The sequence below is a fragment of the Diplotaxodon limnothrissa genome, linkage group LG14, assembly GCF_057381915.1.
Source record: "Diplotaxodon limnothrissa isolate DT_005_m linkage group LG14, D_limnothrissa_male_GT1.1, whole genome shotgun sequence".
Classification (NCBI taxonomy): domain Eukaryota; kingdom Metazoa; phylum Chordata; class Actinopteri; order Cichliformes; family Cichlidae; genus Diplotaxodon; species Diplotaxodon limnothrissa.
This window is the reverse complement of record NC_140609.1, coordinates 17,367,905-17,388,120: the sequence shown is the minus strand read 5'-3', so window position 1 is coordinate 17,388,120 and position 20,216 is coordinate 17,367,905. Positions and strand designations below refer to the sequence as shown.

General features: G+C 40.5%; 2 protein-coding genes across 2 annotated transcripts; both read right to left on the bottom strand.

The window, feature by feature from the left end:
• Positions 1-1,937: 1,937 nt before the first annotated feature.
• LOC146618681 (C5a anaphylatoxin chemotactic receptor 1-like) lies at positions 1,938-3,153 on the bottom strand. Its single transcript, XM_085371241.1, has 2 exons — positions 3,126-3,153; positions 1,938-2,995 (listed from the first exon to the last, which is right to left on the bottom strand). The coding sequence occupies exon 2, from the start codon at positions 2,981-2,983 to the stop codon at positions 1,949-1,951; it is 1,035 nt and encodes a 344-aa protein (XP_085227367.1). The 5' UTR covers positions 2,984-2,995; positions 3,126-3,153; the 3' UTR covers positions 1,938-1,948.
• A 9,612-nt stretch (positions 3,154-12,765) lies between these two features.
• LOC146618680 (C5a anaphylatoxin chemotactic receptor 1-like) lies at positions 12,766-13,800 on the bottom strand. Its single transcript, XM_085371300.1, has one exon. It carries the CDS (start codon positions 13,798-13,800, stop codon positions 12,766-12,768), a length of 1,035 nt encoding a protein of 344 aa, XP_085227426.1.
• Positions 13,801-20,216: the final 6,416 nt, after the last annotated feature.

Here is a 20,216-nt window from a genome sequence, read left to right as displayed (position 1 = left end):
TTTCCTGCAGACTCAAAAATCCTGCACCAACTGTGAGTCTCTCAGCAGGGCACACCTCTGCATATCCAGCTGTTACTGAGCTCCTCTTAGTATGTCCTGGATTCACTGCAGTGAACTTCTTACTACCTCCCCTCTGCAGCCAGTGAGCATAAAGAACCAGACATCCATGTGTCAGGGATGGATTTATTAGAGGCCACACTAAGGGGCCTGTGTACATTCATGCATGCATGTTTAAACTCACAGATTCCCTGAAACACTGGGACCTACACACTGTAAATAAATATGTGGACTTGTTTGGAACAACTGTAAATAAAGAAAGCATTTCACTCAGTTTTGATATTTTAGCACTTTTTTGTTTATTCTTAAATCAAAAAAGACAATGTGTTAACAAGCAAAATGAAGGTTAATATATTCTTAATATTTCATATAATGCAAAAATTAAGGTTCTGTTTTATATGTTAAAAGTTAGAAATGCAGAAATCCTGATTGAAAACTTTCAAGAATACATTTTCCCCCCATGTGATTCTAAGCTCTCTGCTTTAACCTTAACTGGTAATCCACTGTAGGATGAGTGGATGGATGGATTTGCAGCTCATGACCAACTCTCTCTGTTGAGTATAGTATCAAAGTATCTATACAGCCAATAGTGTGTATTGAGCCTTGATATGTAATAGCAAACTATATTAATAGTTATGTAATGATGGTCAAACCCCAGATTTGACTATTTATCGTAGCTCTTGTCTCTTTCCAGTCTCTTCGCCTCAAAATACCAACATCATATAGATAGAAATATAAGTACATATATGTACATTTTTTTACATCAACTTTCAAGATAAACATCACAAACTCAAGCTTTAAAAAGATAATTTTTTATCAGCTGTTGTTTGAAAGAGACCACCAAGTCATTGTGATGACCAAGAGGTAGAGAGTTACAGGATGTATGTAAAAGTTCACTAATGTATGCTGGTGCTTGTCCGTGGTCAAAATTTGAATCTTAAAGTGGAGACTGAATTTAATGATTATCCAGTGCAGCTGGGTCAGCAACAGTGGGACATGAGAGTACCTGGAAGATTTAGTCAGAAGCCTTGCAGCAGTGTTCAGAACAACCTGGAGTGTTCAGAAGTGAACAATGGATTTTAATAATCCACACATAATGAAATAAATGCATGAAAAACACATTTAGTTCAGAGCGTCACACAATGGGACTTCACTTGTTTCTTAAGCAGACATTTGAGATGAACATTCAAAGTGTAAACAAAAGTCAAAAACTACTCCAAGATTCCTGATTTTAGATTTAGCAAAATGTAGCAAAGGACCAACCACCAGCTATTAATAGAATCTAAGCACCTATGGCTCTGAAACTTACTGGGGCTTAAAAGAGATATATAACTGAAAATCATAACTGTTAATAGCAGTTATAACTGGTATTAATAGTTTTGATTTATTTTCAAAGAGTTCTACAGCAAATTGAGTGTCAGCCATTTAGAGTGTGTCTCCCTCTTGTGGTCTATGAAAACAGCATGTATACAAGAAGATGTAATCAGCATTTTTCTATAATCACTGCGAAAAAGTAATCAAATCTCTATGTATTTTATTTCTGCTACCAAACTATACTAAAACATGACAAAAAGTCAGAAAATGCATCATATACATAATGCTCTGAAGTAATTCTTCTGTAAAAGCCAATAATAGAACTTTCATGTGTTTTGTTGCGTAAGACATGGATTTTTATAGAAACCTTACAGTGTAACTATCAGTTCTGCTTTTGAAATCTTGAAATTTGACTTGACTTACCACCCAAATTCACTGGAAAAAAATCTTCATAACTTGTAAAAATGAATGCACTTTTGTGTATTTGTGTTCACAGACTTAAATCCAAGCCAAAGTCTTTTGCTAAACTTCATGACAGAACTGTTTATGTTACAGCAGTCCTCCATATGCAAGAGAGTTATATTGTTGTTATTTCTTTGCCATTACTGGTGCTCTTGGTGTCCACATTAGTGACACTCTTCTTGGTGGTCGGTTCCTCGCCCATGAAGCGGAAGATGTTACGCAGGGAGCGGTTCATGCTGTCTTTGAAGCTTTGACCCAGACACACATAGAGCAGAGGGTTGAGGCAGCTGTTGAAGTAAGCCAGGCAGAGCGCTATAACGTGTGCCAGGTGAAGTTTGGGACTCACATAAGTACCCCGAGGGGTGGTCAGTATGAGGAAATCCACGATGTGCAGAGGTATCCAGCACAAGAAGAAGCTCAGCACCACAGAGATGACGACCCTCAGGGTTTTCTTGGATCCAGTCCGACTACGTGTCATTCTCCTCTGTGTGTTACTGAAAACCACCAAGTGACAAACTAGAATAACCAGGAAAGGAATAATGAATCCAATCAGGAAGCGAAAAGCAGAGACAGGCCAGGCACTGTCTACAGTGTACTCCATCCTACACTCTCTCTTCTCGTCACCTGCCACAATCTGCTTGGCGTACACAAACTGTGGGATACTGCCTATCAGGGCCAGGACCCACACAACAACACATCCATAAGCACCCTGTTTGGGTCGCCTGTGGTTCTGACACCAGATGGGTCTAATGACCAGCAACAAACGATCCACGCTGATCACAACCAGCTGCAGGATGCTGCAGTACATCACCAGGTAAAACAGGCCTCTGATGAGCATACAGGCCAGTGGACCGAAGTGCCAGTGATCGTCATGGACCAGAGGGACCATAAGCAAGGGGATGGAGAGGCAGCACAGAAGATCAGCCAGAGCGAGGTTGAGGAACCAGAGGGAGGTGACAGAGCGGGACATGCAGAACCCCGTCACCCACACCACCACAGCATTTCCAGGCACACCCAGCAGGACCACAAGGCTGTACATGACCAGAGCCACTATCTGGATCGGCTGAATCTCAGGAGTCACAGACTCAATAATGTCAGGAAATGTGTAATTATCATCAGGAAATGTGTAATTATAGTCACCGTAATCCATGATTCCTTACAACTGTGAAGTATAAAAAACATTTTCATAACTCACTGAAATAATATAATTCAATCAAGAAAAAATATTTATTGACTTTTAAATTAATTTTAGTAGTAACAATGATCAATTTTAGACTTTAGTATTAACTCACCGATGTTCAGCCTCTCGTTATGTTGCTCTGTCACCACTGAGAGGAAGTTGTTGAGCTGGTTTGCTTCTCAGCTTTATACTCTCACCCCACCCCACACAGACACAGTTGCACATGATCTCTGTTGAGAGTCCTCATTGTAGGCGTGAAACTGCAGTCACAAAATTGGTGAATCTAAAAAAAAAATAGTTTTAATTGCAAAAAATTCATTTCACAAGAAATAATTAGGTCACAGGCCTAATGACCTAGGTCACTTCTGTGACCTAGGTCATTAGGTCACAGAAGTGATGAGACAATTTGTAATATTTACTTCATTCGTGTGTTTTGCACCTGCAAGTACGCACGATGTAAGAAAATAATATAAAAATATACAAATTAGAATTCAGTTATTTTGAGCTGAGACCTGAAATGAATCTGCCTGAGGTTAAAATACAGATCAACAGATGTGTTTGAAGGATGTGGTCAAAAGATCATGGCAGCACTCTAGCTGCCATTTCAGTAAATGTGGGAAATGCGCAAATCCCACAAACATGATAACCTCCCACTTATTTGAATGCAAAGACTAGTTTGCAATAATAAACTTTTGTGTTCTCGTGTTATTAATATTGAATTCAATTTGATTGAGTTTGATAGTAGATGTTTTTCACCAAACAGATTTAACTTTGTTCTAAGTTACAAAAAAGAACAGTTTCAATTTCATTTCTTTTCACTGGTTGCTTATGTGGGTTATAAAAGAGAGCGAGTCATCAATTTTAATTCCTAAGTACTTGTGCTGACTGAGTTACAAGCCCTGAACTGTTGTAATACCTGAAAGGTTCAGTGGTTTAGATTTTGAATTTGAGAACATCTTGATCTGTTTAGTTTTGTCAACATTTAAAACGTTTTAAATCACAGTTAATGCTGTACTGCACTGAATGCTGGCTGGAGATGACAGAGAGCCTGATTAAGTGTGGGTGCAGAGGAGTATATGAACATGTCATCAGCATAAAAATTAAACTTTGCTGTAGTGATATTATGATTATTCATATATAAAATAAATAACAGTGGCCCTAGAACAGAATCCAGGGGCACTCCTTTGTTTCATTAAGGAAGCTAGAAGTGTTTCCTTCTACCTGTACACACTGAGACCAGCCTCATAAATAATTTTAAATCGATCCAACTGTTTGTTTGTTTTTTTTCTTTTCAGACAACCCTGCATTGACAAGTCTTTGGCTTAGGCATTTATGATCAAATGTCTTGGCTTGATTGATAAAAAAAAAAAAAAAGGCTACATAGTGTTGCTTGTTATCCACTGAAACAATGAAATCATCAGATCCCTAGCTTTAAACAAAGGGAGAACTTATTATAAGGTTCAATAAAGTTACTTTACATTAAACCTGATGTTTTAGGCACCAGTCATACTTGCTTCTCTCTTTCACTTCCACATGCACAAAAGTGTCTCATTCTTAATAAAGCAAACAACCTTTCCCAGTTTTGTAAATATACCTATTAGGATCCCTGGCTTTGAACCCAGTTCTTCAGTTTTGTGGGTTTTTGATTTGTTTCTAGATTTATAATGTGATTATGCTTTAGCTCTTCATTGCCTAGTCCTTTGGTGTTCAGTATTTTCCCATGTGCTTCCAAGCTTATTTATTTATGTTTCTAGTTCTTAGTTCCTTGGTCTAGTTAATTCCACTTTCGTTTCCAGTCTGTCTTGGTCTCATGTCTCTGTCTCCTTCCTATAGTGTCTCCTGTAGTCAATCAGTCTTGATCTTTGTGTTAGTTTACCTAGTCTGTGTCTAGTTTATGGTTTCATTCCAAGTTCGTAATCTGTTTATATTTTCATTTTTCTTCTTAGTTTGTAATACACTCAACAAAAATATAAACGCAACACCTTTGTTACTGCTCCCATTCCCCATGGGATGGACGTAGAGACCTAAAATTCATTCCAGATACACAATATAACCATCCCTCCCAAACAGTGGTCACAAATCAGTCCAAATGTGTGGTAGTGGGCTCATCTGCTATATTGAGATAATCCATCCCACCTCACAGGTGTGCCACATCAGGATGCTGATCTGACATCATGAGTAGTGCACAGGTGTACCTCAGACTGCCCACAACAAAAGGCCACCCTGGAATGTGCAGTTTTTTGCGCTATTGGGGGTCTGGGGACCCAGAACCGGTCAGTATCTGGTGTGACCACCATTTGCCTCATGCAGTGCAACACATCGTCGCATGGAGTCTATCAGATTGTCAATTGTGGCCTGTGGAATGTTGGTCCACTCCACTTCAATGGCTGTGCGAGGTTGTTGGATATTCGTGGGAACTGGTACACGCTGTCGTATACGCCGGTCAAGCACATCCCGAACATGCTCAATGGGTGACATGTCCGGTGAGTATGCTGGCCATGCAAGAACTGGGACATTCTCAGCTGCCATCTGCCCTGAACAATGTGAACCATGATTCATCCGTGAAGCGCACACCTCTCCAACGTGCCAGACGCCATCGAATGTGAGCATTTGCCCACACAAGTCTGTTACGGCGACGAGCTGGAGTCAGGTCAAGACCCCGATGAGGACGACGGGCATGCAGTTGAGCGTCCCTGAGACGGTTTCTGACAGTTTGTGCAGAAATTGTTTGGTTGTGCAAACCAATTGTTCCAGCAGCTGTCTGGGTGGCTGGTCTCAGACGATCTTGGAGGTGAACCTGCTGGATGTGGAGGTCCTGGGCTGGTGTGGTTACACGAGGTCTGCGGTTGTGAGGCCGTTTGGATGTGCTGCCATATTCTCTGAAACGCCTGTGGAGACGGCTTATGGTTGAGAAATGAACATTCAATGCACGGGCGACAGATCTGGTTGACATTCCTGCTGTCAGCATGCCAATTGCACGCTCCCTCATTGCTTGTGGCATCTGTGGCATTTTGCTGTGAGACAAAACTGCACATTCCAGGGTGGCCTTTTGTTGTGGGCAGTCTGAGGTACACCTGTGCACTACTCATGATGTCAGATCAGCATCCTGATGTGGCACACCTGTGAGGTGGGATGGATTATCTCAATATAGCAGATGAGCCCACTACCACACATTTGGACTGATTTGTGACCACTGTTTGGGAGGGATGGTTATATTGTGTATCTGGAATGAATTTTAGGTCTCTACGTCCATCCCATGGGGAATGGGAGCAGTAACAAAGGTGTTGCGTTTATATTTTTGTTGAGTGTATGTAGTTATCTTCATCTGTGGCCCTGATCACGTGTCTGTGTTTGTTTACTCTTCGAGTTTGTAAAAGTTGAGTCTCTGTCTCTGTTTGTTTCTGATCTTATTTTGATAGTCTCTTGTGCCATGTGCTTTTGTGCCATGTGCATGGGCTCATTCGTCAGAATTAGTTTGCCTGTGTTCCCAGGTATGTGCTCCGTTTACCTCCTGTGTGTATTTAAGCCCCTAGTTTTCATCTGTTCTTTGTTGTGATCGGTGTGTCCTGTCAATTTGGAGTTTTGTAGTTAAAATGCCAAGTTCTTTGTATTCAGTGTCCCTTAAGTCCAGAAATAAAACTTCCTTTGATTTCAGTTAAATGGTTTAAGATATTTTAGTAATAATTGTTATTTAATTGTTATTTTATTGGGGTGTATGTCAGGAGTTTGTGTATGAGTATGTGTCAGGGCAGCTAAAATGGCTTATTTCTGCCTTTGTTAATATTTTAACAAAATACCTCAACACATGAAAATGAATGCAGTCCTGCATTTATAGGAAAAAAGAGTTTATTCTTAAACTCATAACAATAATTTGACAGTAACATAACATGTTTCTCATATTAGAATGTTATTCACAAATTAACCTACTCGGAAGCTACAGCACAGTTAAAGTGTTTTTAGTGATATCTAGCTCTTGTAATAAAAAGCCACTATTGCTGCCTCCCTTTGTGCCATGCTTCACAGTGCCTCTCAAAAGTGAACTGCAACCTTGTGGTAACTGCTGCCATTAAGACCCCGTAGTTAATCAGCATCTTTCACTTCCACAACTGAGAGATCAGTTTCTCAATGGTGGAAGAAAAGAGAACAACAGTTGTCCATAAACAAGGAGGAGAAAAATAGCTTTGGCATGATTTCCCAGTTTAGCCTGGTGACATCACCAAGATTAGAAAAAAAAATAAAAATCAGGAAATGAAACACAAAGTCATCAAAAAGTTCCAAAAAAGTTAAAATAAGACTCACATTGCATAATATAGCAATATCAGGAAGCTGGCTTTGTGAAAATGTGTTTTTGCTCAACATTTTCACAGCACTGAGTGCTCAGAAGTAATGCCATTTGAAGGGTGGAGCACTGCTGGGTGGAAGTGAAGGAGGTCATCTCTGAACTCAACTGAATAAAGGTCAGCAGAAAAACAATATGTTGAAAAACGCCCAAATACTTTTTGCAATACAAAATATAGTAAGACAATAAGACCCTAGTAGAGAGAAAAGTAGAAGTATTTTGGTTGAGGAGGTTGTGGGTGCTTGCATTATGACTACACTAAGTCTTCAGGGCAAAAAAGTTGAAACCCTATTAGAGCCACTGACCGAGATCTCCCAGCATCACTGAGCTGCTTCCTGTTATTCACATTCTCTTTTCACACATTACTATTCTAATAGATAAACAAAGCCAGCATTTTAACATTATAACAATGATCCAGTCTGCTATAGCTGAAGGTTTCCCAGTTGATCTTCTTAATTTAGTGTTAGCATGCAGGTTAATGGATGACGGTGATGGGAATGTTTTGCAAATGTCATAAATGAATCAAAGTATTCATCAAGTTAAAGAAAATTTCAAGCTTAACTGTACCCCATACAATAGTCTCATGGCCGTTTTCTCAGATCCTGTCAATGAGTCGTTACAGCCATAGCATTACTTAATGTATGAGAAATTTCTGTTTTTGTCAGTTTTACTTGGAGGCAAAACAGGACTTAAGCACAGGGTTCCTCCAATACAGGGAATTTATTTACAATGAAAATGTGCAATAACTACAGTCTTGCTACAACAGGCTTGTCCACAGATGCTTGAGCTGGGAGAAATGAAAAGTGTTATGGATCTTCATATTACAGAGCAAGAGTAGATGAGCAAACAAAGGGTTAATCATTGATTGAATCGTGAAAGAGCCAGTATAATTAGATGCACGTTTCTTAGATTCAGTTCGCAGTGGGATATTTTCTGCTGATAAATCTGACCTGTTTGATAAGGTGTAGCTGAGATCCTGTGACAGTCGCCAAGGTGTTTATTCTGTCCCTCGATTTGGAGCAGAGTGGCACGGGTGGACCTCATACATGGCGGCAATTGCGAAGGTGAGGCTTGATAGAGGCAACATAGTGCTCACCTTCTATCACTGGCAGGAATGCAGATCGTATTCCTTGCTCAGGTACCAATGGACACAGACCAGTGGCTGAAGAAGTCAGATTATTGGCATACTCTATTTAGGAACGAGTGGAAAACGTGAGTGAACAAGAAATCCTCAATGCATAATGGGAAGCCCCGAAAAGCCTAATTCTTTTGCAATGTAAATAAGCGTTAGGGGGATCTCTCACCTCACGCCCAACTGGTCACGGCAGATGGCTGCCCCTCACTGAGCCTGGTTCTGCCAGGTTTCTTCCTGTTAAAAGGGAGATTTTCCTTCCCACTGTGGTCAAGTGGTTGCTCATAGGGGGTCATCATACTAAATATTAGAGATGGACCGATCCGATATTACATATCGGTATCTGTCCGATACTGACGTAAATTACTGGATCGGATATCGGAGAAAAATAAAAAATGTAATCCGATCCATTAAATATGCTCACGTGATGGAGTGGCTGTGTGTATTTGTAGCCTTGCTACCAATCCGGCATTTCATCTCCGAGGAAGTGATCCCAGAGAGAAGTAAAGCAAGTGTGTAAGTTCATCTCTGAATGTTTGTAAAGCATTCCCGCGTTACGCTTAACAAACGATATATGGAGCGACTGCCTCTTCCCTCCCCCTCCATCTCCTGCTGCTACTTCAATCATGAAACTGATCAGTGATCAGCTGATCGGCTTTTCTGTCGCGAGTCCGTCTCTCTTGTTTGTTTATCTCCCACTTTGCACCAGAAAGAGGAAACCAGCGGCTGAATAACAGCAGCACGTTTAAGCTTGATAATCTGTTGTTAGAATTTATTTAATATTACTTTCTAGACCAGGATCCCCTGCACAGTTACCAGCCGTAGCTGACGCTGGTAACTGTGCAGGGGCGGATCTAGCAAAGTTTAGCCAGGGGGGCCGATAGGGCATTAACAGGGAAAAGGGGGCACAAAGACATACTTTTCTTTCTTATTCTCATTTAAAATGTCTAGCTTTTATTAAATAATTATCTGAATCTTACACCCAAAGTTTTAATCTGATGTAAAATGAATAGAAGTCCATTACTGTATATAGTAACTATTATGTCTAATATACCCTAGCAAGCTATAGTACTTTTTCCTTTGGGAAGGTACCATCTGTGCAGTCTGCAGTTCTGTTGAAGAAAGATGTTGAATCTATTTAATTATTCTTGAAAAATAATTTATTTCTGTGCATTTTTTTTCACACTGCATCAAATTAAAGTTGATTACGTCGATTAAGCAACATGAGGTGGAAGGTGGGGGGTGGTTCCTTATTTTTTCGTTTTTTTGTTTTTTTTTGCTGGGAATTTTAGAGCCCTATTAGTTAGGGTGCTTACTCTTTAAAATACCAGAATAGGGAGGATGGAGTAGGTTTAAGTTTATTAGATTGATCAGTATTGCTGAACTATGAAATATTTTGGGTGCAGTGCATTTTTTGCATACAGGTATAACAGAATAGCTTTAGTGGGGGGGGTTTTTTGGGGGGGGGGGGGGGTTTAACTTGAGTATGAACTTATACAAAAAGCAGCAAGATATTAAAAAAACTGTTTTATTGATTAAAAAAACACACTATATCGGATTCATATCGGTATCGGCCGATATCCAAATTTATGATATCAGTATCGGACATAAAAAGTGGTATCGTGCCATCTCTACTAAATATCACATTTTCATAAATCTAGAGCATCAACATAATGGTAAAAAAATTCTTAATAGTATAAACCAGTATAGCTGAGCATCACAAATTTTCACAAATCAAATCAATAAAGCAAATCAACCAAAGTGGCCAGACCAACACACACATCAAGAAATTCAGTGACTGAACATAACAATTCCCACAAAGCAAGAATTTATTGCAAGCCTGTTGTATTACACCGCATTAGTTTTATTAGATTGGTAGAGCAGATTCTAAAAGCATCCTGTCAGAATTCATTTATCCCACCGTCCACACATGTTAACTCTCGTGTGTTTAGTTACCAAAGTAAATGAACTATATTCTCCACATTTAATTACATCTATTTAGTCTACTGTGCCATGTGACAGTGTAATTGAGCTCAGTTATCTTTCAGTTGTTGATGACAGGTCAATTTCCTCCTGCCAGACTAAACCTTAACATGTTCCCAACTGTAAGACACAGTGCTACAGCAGATCTCATATTCATGACAACATAAAACTATCAAACGTAACAATGATTCAGATAAGGGAAATGTTTCTCCTTTGAACACCCTTTTGAGTGTTAATGTTCAAGTTAACAAATGTTACTATGCTATAACTAGTCAATACATGTGTTGTATTTGTTCTCAATGTTAGAGGAGAATATGATGTCACACAGTCTTCCAGTCTATATTCGAGTTTTTAAATGTGTTTCAATAATTGTTGAAGCTGTTATAGCTGAAAATCCTCCCAAGACAGATCTTTTTCTTCTAATTTTGTGTTTCTGATATATCTAGAATAGAATAGAATAGGCTTTGTCAATGTGCAATACAATAGTGCACAATAGTACAAATCCAATATCACATCCACAAGTCCAATAACAGTTACTTTTATTGATGTTGACATGGCAATATGCTTCATATTTAATCTTTTCAGTCTATATATTCTCAGAACAACCCTTTCATGGCCTGGTGAGTCTCTTTTAATTGCATTTCTTGCCCAACCAAAAGTTTGTTTTCTTGTCCTTAAGACTTTTTAGTTAATACATTATTTGTAAATTACTCTAATGATCTAAGTCTTTTATTTGCAACCTCACTTAAATTTAATCCAAGCTATAAATTAAAAAAAAAATACAGTTTTGTATTGCTAATAGAACAGCAGGTGTGCAGACAATCTGAAGTATATACAGTAATTCAATAGAAAATGTTGTTGTTCATGCATTTTTTTAAACTATTCTCTGAATGGTGTTTCCATTTTAAACATTATTTCAGGATATTGGTCGCACAGTCTTCATTCGTGTTTTTATAAGTTTGACAAAAACTGATAAAAACATCTCTTAAGCAATGGCATTTATCCACCACACACCAGGTTTTATATATTAGTTAAATCTAATCATGGATAAACCCCCCATAGATTGACCCTGTACAATGTATGCAACACAGGTGTCGAACTCAAGGCCTCAAAGGCCGGTGTCCTGCAGGTTTTTGATGTCCTTGATACAGCACAGCTGATTTAAATGGCTAAATTGCCTCCTCCACATGTCTTGAAGTTCTTCAGAGGCCTAGTAATGAACTAATCATTTGATTCAGGTGTGTAGACCCAGGGTGTTATCTAAAAACTGCAGGACACCGAACCTCAAGGCCTGGAGTTTGACACCCCTGCTGTAAAACGACAAAAGAAAACCTAAACTGTGACACCTAAATTGTCAAGACCCTGTGGATGTACTTGAGTGAATTACATTTGTGGCTTTACTTGTAAAAGTCAAAGTAGGTGGTTCCACAAAGTAAATTTAACCTGGAAGTGTATTACGTTATACCAGGAAGAAAAAAAAACTGTGTATATATTAACTTCACATATTGCTAAATGCCTGACAGGTCCCCAGAAGAGTCTTTCTAGCACAGTCTGCGAACTCTTTGTCTGATCATTTGACAACACTGCTTAGGTCTTTTACACAACTTCTTTCAGCTGCTTGCTTTAGAGGTCACCGGAGCAGAGGTCTACCACCATCTCACCATATTCCAAGCATCCGCTTCTGTCACACAAGCCCTCTTGTCCTCCTTTATCCATGAATTTGCTAGGCCTTCCTCTTCTCTTCCTGCTAGGCACTCCATATTCCACATCCTTTGTCCAGTGTATCCACTGTCCCTCCTCTGCACATGTCCAGACCATTTCAGTCTTGCCTCTCCTCCAGTCTCATTGTCACAACACACCACCATCAGAATATCTTCCCAAGGGTAACAGGCCTGAAATATAAAAGATCCTCAAGAGGGAACCAAGTAGGCTTTGAAAGGGGAAAGAGTTAAGCAACTGAGCATCAGAAGAGTGTTTCGCCCTCTTGTGATTAATGAAAAGAACACTTGCACAACTGGACGTTACTGCATTGTTTTGTAATTATTTGAAATAAGTTTAAACCTTAAAACATTCTTGAAAACATATTTACTTACCACCCAACTTAACCAGAAAAAAAATCTTATTGACTCAAAAAGTAAAGGCAGAGTATTTGCATCCACAGACCTTTTTTACTTATACACAAGCGATTTATTTTACTGTCAAATATAAGGGCTCATATCCAAGCCAAGGTCAGCAGAAATTACTTATTCTTTTGCGAAACGATTATTCTATTGCAAAAGTATTACAGTCAGTGCACAGTCATATTGTTGTCATCTCCTTGCCATTACTGGTGCTCTTGGTGTCCACATTAGTGATACTCTTCTTGGTAGTCGGATCCTCGCTGATAAAGTGGAGGATGTTACGCAGGGAGCGGTTCATGCTGTCTTTGAAGCTTTGACCCAGACACACATAGAGCAGAGGGTTGAGGCAGCTGTTGAAGTAAGCCAGGAAGAGCGCTACAACATGTGCCAGGTGAAGTTTGGGGCTCGCAGAGGAAACCCGAGAGGTGGTCAGCATGAGGAAAACCACAATGTGCAGAGGTATCCAGCACAAGAAGAAGCTCAGCACCACAGCGATGATGACCCTCAGGGTTTTCTTGGATCCAGTCCGACCTCGTGTCATTCTCCTCTGTGTCTTGCTGAAAACCACCAAGTGACAAACTAGAATAACCAGGAAAGGAATAATGAATCCAATCAGGAAGCGAAAAGCAGAGACAGGCCAGGCACTGTCTACAGTGTACTCCATCCTACACTCTCTCTTCTCGTCACCTGCCACAATCTGCTTGGCGTACACAAACTGTGGGATACTGCCTATCAGGGCCAGGACCCACACAGCAACACATCCATAAGCACCCTGTTTGGGGCGCCTGTGGTTCTGACACCAGATGGGTCTAATGACCAGCAACAAACGATCCACGCTGATCACAACCAGCTGCAGGATGCTGCAGTACATCACCAGGTAAAACAGGCCTCTGATGAGCATGCAGGCCAGCGGACCGAAGTGCCAGTGATCGTCGTGGACCAAAGGGACCATAAGCAAGGGGATGGAGAGGCAGCACAGAAGATCAGCCAGAGCGAGGTTGAGGAACCAGAGGGAGGTGACAGAGCGGGACATGCAGAACCCCGTCACCCACACCACCACAGCATTTCCAGGCACACCCAGCAGGACCACAAGGCTGTACATGACCAGAGCCACTATCTGGATCGGCTGAATCTCAGGAGTCACAGACTCAATAATGTCAGGAAATGTGTAATTATCATCAGGAAATGTGTAATTATAGTCACCGTAATCCATGATTCCTTACAACTGTGAAGTATAGGGTATAGATTAGTGTCGTGCATAAAATTAACATTAGAATGAGAGAATGATTCATTCAACAATATCTGAACGTGAAAGTTCTAACCTACCGCCTACTGTGACGTCACAGCACGTTTTCCTTTGAAGTGTAAGATTAAAGGCATGTGAGGGCTTAAATACTCCTCAGGTAACAACCACTGCACCAACTGCACCTTCTAAAAGTCGCCTAAAGGTTTCACTATAGGTTCTTTATCATTAGGCAAGGCAACAACTGCACCTAGCGTTGAAAACAAATTTTAACAAAATTTATTGATTCAATAGGCTTCTACGAATCTCCAACCCAAACTCTCTGTAGAAATGCGGCGCTCAGTATTCAGCCGCACAACTTCTTCAGACACTGATGGCTTTGAGGAGCTTGACAGCTGTTATGTTGAGCCTGATGGGTTCCTTTTACCGATTTTCGATTCCAGAGATGAACAGTTACCCACCTCTGAAACACCTAAGGTTCCCGAAAATCCCCAACCAAATGACCAGTACAGTCATACAATTCCTTCAGATACTGATGTCTTTGATTGTACAGAATATTATTTTGAAGATGATGGGCCCGTTTTCCCGATTATTGATTCCAGAGATGAACAGTTACCCACCTCTGAAACAACTGAGGTTCCTACAAGTAGTGATGTCTGTGATAATCCCGACCCAGGAGACCAGTACAGTCATACAAGTCCTTCAGATACTGATGTCTTTGATTGAACAGAATATTATTTTGAAGATGATGGGCCCGTTTTCCCAATTATTGATGGCGGTGATGAACAGCTAGACACCTCTGAAACAACAGAGGTTCCCACAAGCAGTGAATTTGATGGATCTGAGGACAATGATAATGTTGTTAGAGGAAGTCTTCAAAAAGAGGAAGGAGAAACAATTTTTTCCCGAGCTCAAACAAGCCTTTCAGCTCTTTCTTCCTTTATTATGGTTCCAGTTGAGTCTGTGAGCTGAGGAGTAACTTATGTCACCGGCCAAATCCTTAATATTGGTCGAGCACCATTTACCTCCCCCACTAGTGAAACTGAACTGCCACCCACTTCTGAAACAGCTGAGGTTCCCACACCCAGTGTTTCTCTAAACACAGATGAAAAAGAACAATCACCCACATCAAAACAATTTGTAGATTCGAGGGACCGGTATGATACACCCGACTGGGCATTCTTGTTTGAACCTGAAAACACAACAAGGGAACAAAGATTAAATTTGATACCTGAAAGTGAGGAAAGAAACGAACAGTCCCCTCTCTGAAACAGCTGAGGTTCCCATAACCAGTGTTCATATGAACAACTCTGAAGATGAACAGTCTCCCACCAGTGAAACACAGGTTCCTACAGACAGTGTTTCTGTAGATATAACTGAAATGAACAGTCACCTTCTGAAACAGCTGAGGTTCCTACAACCACTGTTTAAATGAACAACTCTGATGAAGACACGTCAACTAGTGACAGTTACAGCACTGATTTATTCAATGTTTACCCTCCAGAACCTTCAGCTATTAACAGATCTGAGGAGAATGAACAAACGAGCAATGCAAGTATTTTTTCCAGAGTTTACAGAAACCTTTCAGCTTTGTATTCATTTATTAGAGCTCCAGTTGAGTCTCTGGGACAAGGAGTACTTTTCGTCATCAGGTTCATCCTTACTATTTGTGGAGTACCGTTTACCTTATTGTTCAATATGTGTTCGGCAATTACTCGGCGTATGTTTCCCCAGACCCACAGACGAATTTCATCCCTAATTCCTACACTGAGAAGATTCTTACGTGCACATTGTTGTGCAATTGTTATAATTTTTTTCTTCCATGTATTGACAATTGCACTTATAATATTCTTCGGCATGAAAAGATCTAATTAGTTCAATCACTAATTTTAGCAAACAAACACCAATTGCTATAGCAACATTTTCACATGAAATTCAATATCCTTAACATATAATGACATCACAACTATCCCCCAGCCAGTCGCAGCAGATGGCTGCTCCTATGAGTCTGGTTCTGCTGGAGGTTTCTCTCTGTTAAAAGTGAGTTTATCCTCCCCACTGTCGCCTTAGTGCTTACTCATAGGAGATCATTTGATTGCTGGGGGTTTCTCTTTAATACTGTGCGGTTTTAACCTTACAGTATAAAGAGCTTTGAAGTGCCTGTTGTAACTTGGCACTATTAGATAGACTTCAATTGGCTTCAACTGACAAAACATTGAAAAAAAAAAAAAAAAACAATCAATAAATAAATAATGGTGTGTGTGTGTGTGTTTTTAATTTTTCTATACCAGGGTAAGTGCTAAAGCTTAATGGGTTACAATTATAGCCCATAATTGTAAGAATAATATGTGGCTTTTAACAGATTATTCTTGTAACAAATGTGAATGTGCTGAGTGGCTGTGGCACTGTGCACAGGATAAAACCTCTTGATTTTAGTGTCATGTAGAACTAGATTCAGGCCAAAGATTGCATTTAAGTAACATTGGTGATTAGAAGCCAGTCTTTTGATCTTTTTGTTTTTGTTTTTTTAAAGTCTTTCTGATAAGGTTATTTTAAAGTTTGTTTTTTTAAGTCATAGACCTATTTATATTGGTTTCCCTGGTTTTAAACAGAAAATTTAAGCTCTTCATTAAAACAAATGCAGTGTTTACCTGTACGGGCACTGACAGCCACTAGAGGTCCCTTTACTCAACGTTTACATTCATCAGTAACTTCCTTCTCAAATGCTAATGCTTGCCAGATTAAATAGGCTTGTTAAGGGACAATATGTTTTGTTCTTAATATCAGATTATGTTATCTGTCTTTTTCATCATTCATATTTTATTGATGAGACTTTCGATGGAGGAGTAGCAAATACGCAAAGATTAACTGGTGATTTCTACAGGGTTTTTGCTGGCTGCATGTACAAAAACTCAGAAAGCCTTTCAAGAAGACAGAGTAAAGATGAATTTATAATACCTTCATTTAGACTGCGTATTTATCAGATTTTTGCTGACATTGACTCTACTTCAGAATATTTATATATTTTTGCGTTCAACGTTTGATAATGTGTCACGCGCAAAAGCATCAGGTCTAAGAGCCGTGCTTAGAGAATGCTTTGTAGTAAATCAGAAGAGTCGACTCCCATTGAGTGAGAGCCGGCTCCTCACTTTATTTCCTTTCGCTGCTCAGCTCCCACACAGTGGCTCAGCTATGCTCCAATCCCTCCATTTTGTGGCCAATCACATGCGAGGATATAGGATAATATCATTATCTGAAAAACAGAGAGGGTGAGAGACGCGGCAGTCAAGTGGAGTGTGCGTCTGTCCTCTCAGTAAGTGAGTGAGACAGACAGCGGTGAGGAGGGCTGTGCGAGTGCATCACAAAAACACATAAATATGCCTGACACCCGTAAACGAAGCAGCATCTGGCTGCAGTTTAAAGACTTTTTTGTCTCGGTCTCGTCTCAACTTTGTCTTGGTCTCGATACCATCTGGTCTTGGTATTGTCTTGGTCTTGGTTTAGGCGGTCTCGACTACAAGTCTAATGATCTCATCCACTTGCATATCTGGTGTGATCAGAGGTGGCAAAAGTACAGCTATTCGGTACAAGTCGTTCAGTTATTAGTGTTAAGAAATACTCCAGTAAAAGTTGAAGTATTAAACAGATTAAACTTCTTTACTCTTTGAGTACATTTCAGAGCCTCTTAAAAAGTACAGCATCTGAAATGCACTTAAAGAAAGTAAATGGGTCTAGTTTATGTTGCCTACATTGTTGAGGATGACTTTGCATCTAAACAGGAAAATGAGCACAGTCAGGGGTTAAAGTTGCATTCAGCAGGTGGGGGAACCCTAAATTTGGTTGTAATGGCTCAGTGTGGGGAAACACGACTGAAAATAAATTCTACTGAGAGCTCCTGCAGATTTTCTTAGTGTAGAGGCTGTGATCAGCTGATCTGCTGCTCTTTGTGGATGGACACAACTGAACTCAGCATGATGTCAGCAGATGTTTCATGAGTTGTCCTGGCTGATTTCCATCCTCTGCTCTAACAATGCACTGTTCATACTGTCTTTTTTTCTAGATGGTATAAAGTTTGTATGTTGGTGGAATTCAGTCAATGAATCTCAGTATTATCAGCTAAAAGTCATCTTTAGTCTGACCATGAGCACCACAGCCACCGTGTAGCAGCCACAAACTGTTCTTTTCTCTGCACTAACCTGCAAAGTTTTTCAAGCAACCTTTAAATAGCAGTTAGTCTGCCTCAGTTTGATTTGCAGCATGTTTCGTGATACGAAAAACATAATGCCACATCCAGTATCTGATTTAAAAACATAAGGACTTACATGCAAGCTTTAAATTTCCAGTTTATCAAATACCACCGAGAAGTCATTACCTTTAAATATAACCGCTCTTCTTCCTCTCCTGACCTCTTTCTTATCTTGCTCCATCTCTGAGTGAATTTAGCTCTTTCTATTTTCTTCCTGTGAAATACAGCAGCTGGAGCTTTAGCTAGCAACACACTGTGAGACAAACAGCACGCAAACAGTTTGTGTGTTTGCTGAGCTGATAGAAATGCTATCTGTTCCGATAGTAATAACTTAAAAGTAGGGCTGTCAGCGTTAAAGCGTTAATGCCCTGTTAAAGCATTAATGCTGACAGCCCTACTTAAAAGTGGAAATAAATAAATAAATTATAAAGATCAATCAATTGGACCAGTATGGCAAAGCTGTAATGTTCCACTTGGGAAAATAAATCTGTTGCACATTTTTATTGGCCTTCAGACAGGCCTTCTGATTGCTACAGTGCCGAACAACACAGGCCAAAGGAAAAAAAACTGTTGTGAGGAAGGCAAGGGAAGAGCAGGGAGGAAAGGATAACTGGAAAACCATACTATGTTGTGCCATGTTTTGATTTTCTTTAAAGGGTAGAAAACATGTTGGATCACACTACATTCAAATCTACCACAGAAATGTAAATAGCATGTTGTTCTTTACCACTGATATTAACTAAAATGACCAGTTTGCCTGCTGACCCTGTAAAGTTTACACCTGCACAGGTGCATTGTCAAGCCCTGCCTGCTGGCAGAACGCAAGTTCTGAGAAATTACCATTTCAGGTCCTCCATAAACCCATCATGGTGCCTCTTCAAAGTGATGTCTGCAGCTCTACAGAAAAATTCTGCCAATCACCCGAACCATGACAGTACCCCCCCGTCACCATGGGCTAGTGTACCGTGGTGAAAGTTTGCGTGACTCAGTCCTGAGTGGAATGTCCTTGCCCGCCAGCCATACGTTTTGTCCCCCCGTGTAAACTGGAGCAATTGAACGGCGTTGATAGGCATACTGGTGTTGGCAGTTGACTGACCTGAGTAGTGCTTGCCTAGTCTGATCCCAAGCTCGTCGACAACGCTGTAGATGGTGTTGAATGGAAAGCTACTCAAGTTGCAGAGGATGTGAGTGAATTACGAGCGTATTCTGCCCAGTGCAGACAGGTGGACCATGCAAGGTCATGCAGCGGAGTATGGTTTCTAATTCTTGATTTAACCGTTCAGTCTGACCGTTTGTTTGGGGATGATAACCAGAACTAAGACAAGGTTTGGCTCTGAGAGCGGTGCAGAAAGCCTTCCAGGCTCATGAGGTGAACTGCAGGACGCGGTCGGAGACTATTTCTACAGGTAGTCCTCTGAAAATGAAAATGTCCTCTGAAAAACCAGAATTTGAGTAGTTTCAGTGGTAGTGGGAAGCTTATCTAAGGCGCCAAAGTGGGCGGCTTTGGAGGACCTGTCAATGATGGTGAGTATGTAGTAGTTTTTGTCAGCTGACAGGTGACGAGCATGATACGTGACCATGGCACAGGGAGCAGTTGTAAAAGCCTAGCTGGGTGTTAAGTGTTAGACTTGTTGCGTGCACATACTGGACAGACAGCCACATACTCTCAGACATCCTTTTCCAGGGTGTCCCAATAGAAATGTCTTTTAATTAGGGAACTAGTCCTACCTCTTCCTGGGTGGCATGCAAACTTCGCCTTATGAATCCAGGACCTTAGAGTGAGCTGCAGCTGGAATGAATTGTCAGGTCCTGTGCCTGGGTCAGGCTCCATCTCCAAAATCCAATTGATTTCCTCCTCCACCTCCCACATGACTGCCCCCACCTTGCAGTTGGCAGGAAGGAGCCTCTTCCGGTTCCGTGCTGTAGGCAAACTGCAGAGAGAGCGCATCCGGTTTGATGTTACGGGAAACTGGTCGATATGAAATGGAAACATTGAAAGAATAAAGATGTGCCTGATGAGCATTTACCCTCTTGGCTGAGTGAAGATACATGAGATTCTTATGATCTATCCAAATTACAACGGGATGCTCAGCACCCTCCAGCAAGTGCCACCACTCTTCCAATACAAGTTTCACAGCCA

Excerpts from the sequence above, each read along its gene's own strand:
- LOC146618681 (XM_085371241.1), bottom strand. The coding sequence starts at position 2,983 with ATGGATTACGGTGACTATAATTACACATTTCCTGATGATAATTACACA.
- LOC146618680 (XM_085371300.1), bottom strand. The coding sequence starts at position 13,800 with ATGGATTACGGTGACTATAATTACACATTTCCTGATGATAATTACACA.